This window comes from Cottoperca gobio, chromosome 1 (assembly GCF_900634415.1).
Source record: "Cottoperca gobio chromosome 1, fCotGob3.1, whole genome shotgun sequence".
Classification (NCBI taxonomy): Eukaryota; Metazoa; Chordata; class Actinopteri; order Perciformes; family Bovichtidae; genus Cottoperca; species Cottoperca gobio.
In genome coordinates, this window is record NC_041355.1 from 14565645 (window position 1) to 14578587 (window position 12943).

The following is a 12943-nucleotide window of genomic DNA, read 5'->3' on the forward strand; positions in this document are numbered from 1 at the left end:
CGTTTCCCACGTATGCGTTGAAGTCTCCCAGCAAGACTACGGAGTCCCCTACTGGAGCCCCCTGCAGGGCTCCATTCAGGGTTTCCAAGAAGGCCGAATACTCCGAACTGCGGTTTGGGGCATAGGCACAAACAACAGTCTGAGTTTTCCCCTCCATAACCCGAAGGCGTAGGGAGGCGACCCTCTCGTCCACCGGGGTAAACTCCAATGTAGCGGCGCTCAGCCGGGGGCTAGTGAGTATCCCCACCCCAGCCCGACGCCTCACACCTTGGGCAACTCCGGAGAAGAATAGAGTCCAACCCCTATCCAGGAGTACGGTTCCAGAGCCAAGACTGTACGTAGAGGTAAGCCCCACCAGATCCAACTGGTAGCGCTCCACCTCCTGCACTAGTTCCGGCTCTTTCCCCCACAGAGAGGTGGCGTTCCACGTCCCCAGAGCCAGCCTCTGCTGCCCGGGTCTGGTCCGTCGAGGTCCGTGACCATCACTGCCACCCGTGTGACAGCGCACCCGACCCCAGCGGTTTTCTCATGAGTGGTGGGCCCACAGGATGGATGGATGGATGGGAGGCACCACGTTGCTTCTTCGGGCTGTGCCTGACCGGGCACCATGCCTGAGTGTGTGTCATGGGTGTCATGTTAGCATTGTGCTTTCACTCTGGGTTATAGTCTCATTCTTGTTCTGTTTCATGTGTATGATCTCAATGAGCTTATACACATTCACTGATGGAGCATGTGCAATACAAAAGCTGTATGTTGAACAGTTGTCATGACTTTCACGTTTTGTAAGGGTAAAGCAAAGCACTGATGAAACACTGCTGCGTCAAAACTAATTTATTGGGTTCATACTGTGATGTACAGTGTTTGTTTGACTTTATGACTCAATGTCTCACAGAATGTACTGTATGTTTTTAGGTTCAGCTGAGATAATCACAAGAGTTAGTGGAAACACATCAGAATAACAGCTTTGAATTAATTAATTTGAGCTCATTTGCAGTCTGTACTTTATGGATAACAGATTGGGTGTGAATTGTCTGAAGCTGCAAAATATTGGAATTTGTTTATTTGAATCATTAAGTGTAGTTGAAATCTGGAAAAGAGCTTAATGCAATAACATTTGTTACACAAATTATACAGAATTTGGTTTTATGCTTTGAGCGAAGTAATACGATTCCAATTGCACTACAGTAAAGTTACAGGTTGGATTTGGGCACATCACTGGGCATACTGTACAGCAGAATACCAGTAAAAGTATAGCGGTTGCGATCACTGTCTGCCCAGACCCAAGATCTGGCCTCCATGTGCACATCAACCTGGTCTCCTTTCTGAAGAATCTGCACTACCCCATTAGATCCGTTATCATTGACGTCGGAGGCAGTTTGGTGTCCGGCTGTGCGTACTACAGCCTCGCCATTCTTGTACAAGAGTAGAAAGCCGGGGTTTCCTCCGTTAGCATGAGCGTAGTTGGTGAAGTGGTACACTCCGCTGACTGGAGTTGTGAAGACTGCTGAAGAAAAAGGATGATAACTTGTATTAAAAAGTGAAATAAGTGAAGCATCACACAATATGACAGGATTGTGAAAAACTGGCTGTGATATTAATGAATGAATGAATTGACATGCTGTTGCATTAGCTGTTGTGGGATCATAGCTGTCACCGATGTTGGTGATGACTTTCTCGCAGACCAGGGTAGTCTCTGTGTTAAATGGCCCGATGTGCATTTGGTTCTCTTCCAGTGCACCTGAGAAGGCCACTTTATCTGTCAAAGAAAAGAAACACAATTGAAAATGTTTTCTAAAGCTACACTAAATCAGTTTATATATCTTGTGCATAAATACAGCTGTTATATTGTCTTAAAGTTGATAATACAGGTACACAAAAAAGAACATCCAATATTTATATATTGTGCTACAAACTTAAAGATTTGTCCCATGTTGATGTGTAAACGTAGTTACCTTCAGTCACTGTTGTCTTAACTTCTTCCACTGCTGCAGCTGTTTGCTCAACCTTATTCTTCATCTCCTCATGCACAATTTGATTTGCTTCTAGTTTGGCCTCCAACTCTATATTGAACATCCACTAAACAAAGGGAGAAAAATTAACAGTGTAATACAAAATATTAAGTCCGAAGCTGTTAAATAAGCTGGAGCTGTGCAATAATGGTAGTAGCAGAAATGTGCAAAATAATCAGTGCAAGTTTGCAACCAATCACCTTCTCCCCAGAGAGAATGATGCTGGCGTAGGGGGGCGTGGTTATGGTGCCGGTTATATCCTGGGAAAATCATGGCATTTCATTCTTTGGGCAAGAACTCTATCCTAATCACGAAAAGTTCATAGACAATTCATAGACGTTTCCATCAGTGGCCCCAGTGGTTAACCCCTCAAATAGTATACTGTACGTATGAAAATCTTATTCCCAATGTTGCAGCTAAGGAAAGATTTCCACAGTATTGAGCCTTCTAGCTTTACCTTGATCAACAGTCTTTAGCGCCTCCACCTCCGTCTCTGTGTTTCCAAGCCGGGCAGCCAAATCCTTCTCTATACTCTCACTGCGCTCTAGTCTGGACTCGATCTCTGACAGTTACCACGAGGATAGCAATAAAACCTTGATTCCAATAGCCTGGTCTTCGGTATTTTGGTTTCTGATAGCTCACTTAGTATTTACATGTATTTACTCGGTGTGTATCGAGTGCACCAATACAACAATCTGTGTTACTGTACCTTTAATTTTCATCTGTTTTCATTTTTCATATTTATTTACCTTGATAACCTGATCAGCAGTCTGTTGGAAGGGCAGGTTAATAATGCAGGATTCTCCATTCAATAATAAAAAATAATCATGAAGTGAGATGAGCTGACCTGAGAATAAATCAACCTTATTCTTTATTAATAATTGACTTGCTTGTTGTGATACCTTTACTTTCCTTCTGCAGTTCTTCCACTAGTGAGCTTTGGCCCTCCAAATCACTGGCATTCAGTCTGGCCTCTCGCTCTGCTCAATGAGGATGGGAGAAAGATTATAATAAATGTTATCATAGATCATCATCATAGATAGCACACAGAACTTTAATTATATAAACAGTAAAAACAAATGTGTAATGTTTGAGGAATTGAGTAGGGTTGATTTAGGTCAGGTTTACTTACAAAAAAAAAGGAAATATATTCCCTTTTATATATATTCTTTAATGGACTGAAATTGAATTTATTTTAACAAGCATCTAACCTTTTCTTTATTTTTCTCTCTTTACCTTGGTCGACGGTCTTCAGTGCCTCCAGCTCTGTCTCTGCATTTTTAAGCCGGAAATTCAGCTCGTCCTCTAGACTCTCACTTGCCTCCAGTCTGAACTCAAACTCTGACAGATACAATTATTACACAAAATACATCCTGAATTCAACAACTTTAAACCAGATTTAAACCCGACCCTAGGATTGTATTATGGTATAAGCCAGGGAGAGATGAGATGAAGTTCAAGTAATATTTTCTCAATTTCTAATACATTATGTTCTACCTCGATCAGTCTTAAGCCTGTTGGCCTTTGATCACTTATTTTAGTCACAATGTGATCCCACTAATACAATAATCTCTTAATGTGTGTATGTACCTTTTAATTTCCACCTGTAAATGTGCTGCCAGTGCTCTTTGAGTCTCTGCCTGAACATCACTGCCGTTCAGTCTGGCTTCTAGATCTGGAAAATGAAAAATGTTGTTGCTCACATAACTCCATGAAAAAAACAAGAACATTTGTCCTTTTACCTTTCATACAATATACTGTATATTGTGCATATACTAGTACAGGGGTGGCCCGCAGCTCTTAAACTCTGACTGGTTGGCCACCCCTGTACTAGTACATAGTCATGCAGTATGAATGTAGTTCCTTTACCTTGATCAGCAGCCTGCAGTGCCTTCACACCTGCGTCCGCGTCTCAGACCTTATTTCCGAGTTCTGTCAGTCTGGCATTCAACTCTATTTGTTAAAAATGAGGGAATCAATATTAAATGACTTCAACCATTCAGTCAAAGATAAATCATGAGGTGAGATTGGATGAGGTGAGAGGAGATGAGGAGGAAATCTACTTTGCTGGTCATTAATAATGGACTTGTTTGTTGTATTACCTTTCCTTTCCTTCTGCAGTTCAACCACTCGTTTGCTTTGACCCTCCAAATCACTGGCGTTCAGTCGGGCCTCCAGTTCTGCTCAGTGAGGATGAAATCAAGATGATTTCAGGGAACAAATTAAATGATTGCTAGACAGCATTTAGAATTGTTAACTACTATATAGATTGCGGCTGTTTTGGAAGAATGTGCTCCTATTTGGATTATAAGTATTTTAAAAAGGACCTCAGTTTATATTTCGTGTTGTGGATTAAGTTACCTTACCTGTATACTGGCGCACGACTTGCTGCACATGCTTCCTCTGCTCCTCCTGCTGCATCTAACTAACTCTCAGCCTGGCCTCGTGGTCTTTTTAAACAATGGAAATAATGCAATGGGTAGTGATTGAAACTTCCCAAAAGATTATTTGATAAACGGATGAAAGATTACACAGATATTGATCATATGTATGATATAAACAAGTGTATTTTATAAAGCACATAATGTAATAATGCTTGTATTTTCTTTTACCCGTCTAGCCTTTCTTCAGCGCTTCCAACTGTTCCCATAGTTTCAACATCAGGCTGTCAACGACTGTCTGCACTGTCTGTTCTATACAATTAATTACACAAATGTTGTAATACAGTATGAGTGAACGTGAAATGTTAAGAAACTAGGAAAGTGCTCCCTTCCCCTTCCCAAACAAAGAAGAGTCTACTCTCACTCAATTGTGCGTCCGGTGAAGAAAAAAACAAAACTGTGATTTATTCATGTCGTATCGTGCCTAATTTAAGTGGATTAAAACAAAGCAGCCAAACATTTCTATAGATGTCAGTTTTTAAACCATGACAAAGGCCAAGATGTGGCCTGCAACACACTAAGTAAGGCTTGTTTCTTTTGCCAAGCCCATTACTGAAAGACCTTTTGCTACCGAAGAAGTTGTTGATCACTGGGCTCCCTGTTTAAGAGGAGTGAGGAATAAATAAAATATGTTTTTCAAAAATTGTGAATCCCTGCAACCATCAGAGGTCCTTAAGCAAACAGTCATAAATGTGCACAAAATATATTAGGCTGATGAGTCCAGTAATATGCCAAATTAGCTGTGGACAGACAGATATGCACATGCACACACACAGCCAAACTAATTATCTCCCCACAGGACTAGGCCATGTTGGAGATAATAATACTATTATCCAACCATGCTACCACCTCCTGCACATACCCTGTACTTTCTGAAGTTGCAGCAGTTGCTCTTTGGTGTCTCGCAGTTCACATCTCTGTTCATCCAACACAGCCATCACCTCCCTGAGCAGGCTGAAGATATCTGCTTCATCGGCTTTTATCCTGACTATATGTGATAGCAGGGAACCTCTGTCCCAGGATGTTTGGCTCACACAGGCAGCAGCCAAGCAGAACGAGTAAAACAACCCTCATCTTTGTGGACTGTGACACCTTGGGGGCTTTTAAGTTAGGTGACCGTGTGAAAGGTTATGCAAGGTTTGTATGTTTACGTGTAGTTGACCATCTGAAGTTCATGAAAAATGTCCAGCAGGGTCAGGGATCGAGGTATTGTGATAAGAGGCTTCAAGACCAGGGACTATTGTTGTTGTCTTTTAACAAACATCTGAAATACATCCTCATCTTTTACATTCCAAATTAGATATGTTGAAAATCTTTTTGTCTTGTCAGCAAGATTATGTCTAAACAACTGGCCCCATTGTCATGTAACTTGTTGGAAGGGTGTATCATGGGCAAAGGAAGAGTCCATTCAATATTGAAGTGGATCCGAATCACGGGGACGGACACACAAATAATTTTTCACTTTCGTTAACATTGCGAGATAGGGCATGGCATAGTATTGAAGAGGAACTGATCACGTCACACAGCCTGTGGCGTTAAAAGTGTGTTACATGCTTTCTGTATGTATTTCACTTTTGTGGGAGACCTCTTCATGTATGCATACTGCAAGACGAAGATTATAATATGTGGGAGATTTGTTGTGTGCTGGGTTTAATAGGATTTAATTAAATTACACGGAAGGACAGTACATTGTGTGTGAATGATTTGGTTTGTCTTTGCAATTTAAAGATATGTACTTTCAGTGCAGACAGCTAACTAAATATAGGATTAGTGATGAAACTTGTAATAGATGTATAATGCACATATTTATAGGATATGGGACTAGCTGCATATTTAATCTAAAGATCCTAAGTGATCGCGTGTATGTTGTGATTTAGTTCAGTGAGTCTGCATGAATGAACCTGTCTCAGTGTGGAGATGAAAGAAGAAAATATTGGGGACAGGTTCATATTCTGTACATTTTTTAAATACGTATCATTCACACTGAAAGGCAGCACAATTTTCTAGCCTCTCATTTGTGAGCAGATTAGTGTAATTGTAGAAAGTATGGTAAAGTACTTTGACATGACAACAAGACAAGTTCTCTGAGCTTCTTCTCTTCCTTTCTCCACAGATAATTGCTTATCAGCCGTATGGACGCTCTGTAGACTGGTGGGCATATGGAGTTCTGCTCTACGAAATGCTGGCAGGACAGGTGAGTGACGCCCACCACACATACACACCCAATCGTACAATCTTATAAAATGAAACACACGTTTTACTCCCAGACTGCTCACACCCACACTATTCCCACTTTCAAGTTCCCCTAGCAGCAAAGCCTGAATGTACTCAGGTGGTGCCTCCCAAAGACCTTCCCACCAGCACTAATAATAAACATTGACATACATAAACACAGCCCCAATCTCCACACCAACCATAGGGAATATCCTATATAGTGTCACCTTTAGCCCTCTTTCAGTGTAATCAGCTGAGCTTACAGGTCTGGTTTAACAGACGTATCATTTTCTCACACACTGCCTGGGCTTTGATTGTGATTGTAATTCTACGTAGACTGGAAGCTTGCCAGACCTCTGTAGCCCTCTCCTCATCTGCTTAGCCTTGGCATAACATATCTGAGTTTCTTAACAAAAGTTTGGGGGTCAATTTATATTGCGGAATCACGTAGCCATGAAGTTTTTACAAGGAAGAAGAATGCATGTAAAAAACAAAAGACACTGGTTCTACTGCATCGACTTTCATCCTTTTAATTTGAACTGTCCATCGTCCAACAATGTAATTGGATTACAATATGAAATCGGGGGAGTGTTCTTGTCACCCAGCTTGACATGTGCTTGCAGCTGGAGTGCCAGTTCAAGTCCTTTTGTGTTCCTCGTGCATTTAAGTGTCTGCGTGTGTGCATTCATTGAGGAGAATCAATTTTCTCACTTTCTTTATGTCACTTTTTCACTGTTTCTTGGAGGTTTGATAGAAAGCGTAATCACCACTTTGCGAAAGGTGCAGCCATGGTTAATATGTTGTCATACATCATATCTCTATGTATCATTAATTTAAATTGCTTCAACATAATATTTGAACATGTAAAAAATCCATCCGAAGTTTGTTTTTAATGATTTATTTACAGGTTTTAATAAAACATGTTTTAACACTTAGCACTAAATGACTTATTGAGACATTTATGACTTATTTACATAATTCTTAAGTGACTCTCCTTCCAAAAGGCCAAAAACAAATCGCAAGTACATGCAAAAGCAAGTTCCTCCACAGCCAATCAAAACATGAAGATGGCTATGTTTATCATTCCCAACTGAACATGGAGCAAGCTGTTAAACAATTAAAAAAAGTTTTTACAAATTCAGATGTTCCCTTCCTCTGTCCCTCCCTGCCTTGTGTGAAATCAGGTAAAGAGGGCATGACGCAGACAGGCTATCTCTGCCCGAAGGGGCCAGTGGAGTGGAAATTACGAATAATTCATTTTATGGACTGTCAAAACACCCACATTATGGTTACTGATGATAACCACCCAGTGAGCAGAGGAAAAAGCTGGGTCATCCACTCCATTTGCCCTGCAAGGTCTTTCTGTGAAACTTGTTCACACGAACTCTGTTTCTCTCACACTGTTCCTTGTTATTTTCTCTTTTACATGTCTTTGTTGTTTGGTGTTTTTCTATCTTTTTCTCCCCTATTCTTCCTGTTTAGTGAAATTGCTGTCAAAACGAGCCCTCTTCATCTTTATTCATTATGGAAAACAGTTTTCACTAAATTTGGTCAATTTACCTGTCAATAGAAACGGCACAAATACAAAACATACCACCATTCATGTGGTGCTATTGTACATGGTGACACTTATTATAACTTATTCATCCACTATGTGATAATGAATGATACAACAACACTCTCAATATTATCTCCCTCCCCCCCCAGCCTCCATTTGATGGCGAGGATGAAGATGAGTTGTTCCAGTCTATTATGGAGCACAACGTGTCCTACCCCAAGTCCTTGTCCAAAGAAGCTGTCTCCATCTGCAAAGGGGTGAGTGGAAGTTCTTTGCCATCAATGAAAAATCTTCTGCCGCTTCTGTTTTTGTGGCCAGTTAAAATCTATAAACATGACGTTAGGTGAGTCTATTTAAAAGGTTAACATGCTGTCAGTGGGGAAGTTTTACTGTGTGATATCCAACCTGCCCCTTCAGTCTATTTTCTTGTTTAACTGGGACTGTTTCCCCCTCTGTGTCTTTCATGCTCCTCACTGAAGCCACAATAATTCTTCTTGTAAGAAGGCTGCAAGCCCTTCCTTGTAGTTCAACTTTAGGGGGGAAAACTGATGCGTCACAGACTGCTGGAAGTCTTTTCTCAGCCTTCTCGAGTTAGATGTAACATATGGGAAGTCTAGCTCTATTTGCTTTTTCAAATACTGTCTGGGAACTCAACTAGTTCCTTCCCCTCTTCCTGCTCAGTTCTTGTGTCTGTGACATTTGCATTATTAAAGCTTTGAAGGGAAACATATCAGCTCATCCAACATACTTCTCACAGGTATCTCCATTAGCCCAGTGTTCATTGCAAATGCTTTGTTGCCAATTGACAAAGCTTGTACTAGTAAAGTTATAATTCTTAACAGAAAACTGGACTGGGAACAATTATACTGGCTAAATGAAAAAAATGGACAGTCAAATGGAAACTCCTGTTGACAAAGTTTATTCATGTAGAATATTTAACAAAACACACCTTTTTGGCTCATGAATTTTGCAATAGAAAGAACATGTTTCCCATTAACAAACAATTACAATGTTAATACAGCATGTGAGCAGGAAACACACTGTACAATAACACTTAAGGTTATATCAGGACAGATTTAGCATTTAGAAATAGACACTTGCTGGATCATGATAATACAAAGAATTCGTTTTAGAAATTATTTCAGAACGTTGTCGTCACTTTTCTACAACTTTCTTACAACATGCCTCATGTTTAAACAACTGGACACTCTTTAAAACATGACAATATTGATATACCAGTAAATTACCAGTTTGTCCCAGACTATGAATGGGCAGCACGCATTAGGAAAACAGAATATATGAAATTCTATGACGTTAACTAGCAAGTTATGCCAGCTATTACACATGTACTAGAAGTCTAGTGGAAAGGATCATAATATCAGATGCCTGGATCATGCAAAACCATCAGTTCAGGACTTAATACATGAAAGTGTTAATCATCCACAGAGGAACATCAAAAGACTTGCATGTAAATCACTTGCTATGTGATATTCCTTCATAACAAAGTGAGGCTTTTTCCATCCCAAGCCTTCAGCCTTCCGCCTTTATCAAAACTGTGCTGTGACTAACTGGCATCTGTCACCAATCTGCATGCTGAACATCTACACGACCCATCATACACCATGCATTGATCATGGAGCCTAACAACCAACCAAGCAGTTTCTGTACACAAACAGCCAATGGTTTTAAATGGTTTTAAGAGAGACTCCGGAGACAAAGGCGACTGAGCAGTACAGTGGGTCAGTGCAAGTCATGCAGGAAAATACTTTGTCTCATTTTATTTTAACAGCATAATGTTTTTAAAGCAAATTAAAGAGGAAGGAACATAGAAAACAACATGAAAAACAAAACCTTTTTTTGTCGTTTTTTTATTTACCACACCTACCAAATAGATGAATTAAAACTGAAAGTTGCAGCCTGCCCCACTTCAATGCTTCACAGAATAAACAATAAGGCAAAAGTAATTTGTAGTGATTGTGTATGCACGCACTTTTATCTCTGTTTGTGTGACCTTCATTGGCACTTTGTATGTACTCCAGAAAGACACACTGGCAGGGCCTATACACGGTCATGCTAAGCTGAGCTGATGTACATTAAATATGATGAATGAAGGATGAATGTCACTGATGACAAGAAGTTCACCTGAGGATTACTTGATCAATAAAAGCTGAGAATTACTTAGACACACTCTTCATGTGGTTCATGTTAGTAGCAGCAGACACTCTGGTTTAGTTCCTGGCAGCTGTGCTTGTAGTCCTTGAAGATACAGTAGGACTGTTGGTAACAGAAGCAACGACATAAAGACGACAATGTGTCTAAATAAACCTCGCTTTTCTTTTAATGTCCAGAAATACTCACACGGGTTATAGAAAAGCACACATTTTTGTATGTGTGTGCGTATCCAGGAATTTAATAGAGAAAGTAGAGAAATAGAGAAAGTGTTTTATTTCTGACCAGAGGCAGTGCAAATTTAATGAGCTGTGTAATAACACGCTTTGTCTTTGCGTTCTATAGTGTGTGTGTGTGTGTGTGTGTGTGTGTGTGTGTGTGTTGACATGGCTGCAGCGCTTCCTCTTAATGGATACATAGCTTGCAAGAGAGAGAGGTTTAAGGGGGATGAAGATGGAGAGGAAGAAGAACAGATGTTGACAGAAAACTGATGCTAATACAGAAATGGATAATAGGGGCCGAGGATGACAAAAATAACGCAGTGAAAAGGAAATAAACAATGCAGTATATCTATTGCATGCAAACATAAGTATGCTGGTGGAGATGTATTTATTACGCAATTGTTCATACAGATAGTCTCTATTTTTAGCAAGCCTGTTTATAATGTACAGCTCATTACATTGTAAATAGGTCACAGATGTAGATAAACATTCATTTGAGCAATTAGATGCTACCTAAAGAAGGTCGTCCATTTGAATGCTGTTGTAGTTCATTATGATTACTGGAAGAGACAGATGTACATAAATTGTGACGTTGAGGTTAATATCAGTGAAAATCTCCTCCTTGGTTTTAAAAATGTCACTAATGTACTTGTATAAATCTCTGGACCTCTGTGGAGAAAAAATTAAATAATTATGTTTTCTGTTGTATTGTCAACAAAGAAGGTTACATTTAAGCCCATGAATTATTTGTGTGGTTTGTCTTTGTTCAGATACTTTGCCTCAGTAGATCCCCGGTTCTCTCAGACTGCAGCAAACTAATTGTGTTCTATAGGCTGATGTGTGTGTGTGTGTGTGTGTGTGTGTGTGTGTGTGTGTGTGTGTGTGTGTGTGTGTGTGTGTGTGTGTGTGTGTGTGTGTGTGTTACCTGGCCAGACCCCCTGCTGACTTACAGACCCCATCTGCTTTCTTTTTTATTTCATCACTCTCATTCTTCTTTTTTCTCACTCCAGCCAAATCTAACGATTTGATGTTCTCAGCAGAAACAGTAGGGTAACTTTAAGGTTATCTACACTTTGTGAACAAATGCAACCTTTTGCTGACAGTTCATGGCGTGGTGGAGACATTAAGATTCAATTGCTAACAGTTAGCAGACAGAATGATCAAATGCGCTGCATGTAATGTCAACACTCCCTTTTCTTTTTCCAGTAGATGAGCTATCACACTTATACAAAGTATTTCAATTGCTCAAGTTTGTAAAACATAGTTGAGTGTTTGATTGACATGGTGTCAGGCCAGCAGTCAGTCAGTTTCAAGGACATTTCAATGTGTGAGGTGTGTCATTTTAATGGTGACAGCCTTGTGTTTGCAGCACGATGCTTTCTCACTGAAGTGACAGTCGTGTGAACAGACAGAAAAGCTGCAAATGACTTTTTCTTCCTCGTCAACAGCTGTCTGATGTACTCTGCCAGCTGGATGCACTCTGCTAGTTCAGATGTGGCCTGTATGTCGAGGGGGCTTACTGCAGGAAAGCTGGCCTGCAAAAATCCTGCAAGTAGATATTCAACATTAAAAATAAGTTTTAGCATGTCATTTAATATTGTCGTATCTCTTAAATTATATTTTTCTTCAAAAAGTTCAACAATAGAAACTCTGGCAGTGCAGTGGTGTATTTTTCACTTACCATGTCTGTAACTGCACACTTTTCTGTCCTTCTGACCAACAGAAGTGCTTGCAACCTGACATTTAAAGCAATGCTGGGCTGTTTACCAATCAGTGAATAGTTACAATCGATTCAATGAAAAATATAATTGATTAGAGTGGAATTTATTTGGATTTCGAAAGTAGAATCAGATAGACGGGATGAACACAACAACAGAAACACCTTTACTGTACGTATTATGTAATACGATGCATAATCTGAATACATCTTTTTTTTTACTTTGATGTTTCAATAAAGCAAAACTGTACAATTTACAGTGAGAGCGAGAGCATGATAGCAGAGCTTGGAACCACAAATGATTGACAGTTTATATTTCATAAGAGGTTGTTTCCCCAATTTTCTCGCTGTGCATTAGACAAAGTTACAAAATAGTAAAGACATTGTGAAAGTAAGAAAAAAATCTCTCCAGCTACCAGTCAGCTCTCGAGAAAAACCAAGTCTGAAGTTGCTTAAAAAACAAAAACAACACAACCATGTTAGCTAGCGATGCAGCTATGGAGTGTGGTCTGGAGTGTCTTTACCGTACAAACACGGGAGTGGTTTCAATCTTCTCATCTAACTCTTGTCAAGAAATAGAATAAGCATATTTCCCAAAATGTAGTTTAGTACTA

General features: G+C 39.9%; 1 protein-coding gene across 2 annotated transcripts in view; it reads left to right on the forward strand.

Moving 5' to 3' along the window:
* The window catches only part of prkcaa (protein kinase C, alpha, a), a 154441-nt gene that overhangs the window by 125223 nt on the left and 16275 nt on the right, over positions 1–12943 (forward strand). For both annotated transcript variants that reach the window (XM_029435608.1, XM_029435694.1), the window contains exons 14-15: positions 6564–6644; positions 8372–8479. In XM_029435608.1, coding sequence (XP_029291468.1) covers positions 6564–6644; positions 8372–8479 — 189 coding nt within the window. The remainder of the gene's footprint in view (positions 1–6563; positions 6645–8371; positions 8480–12943) is intronic.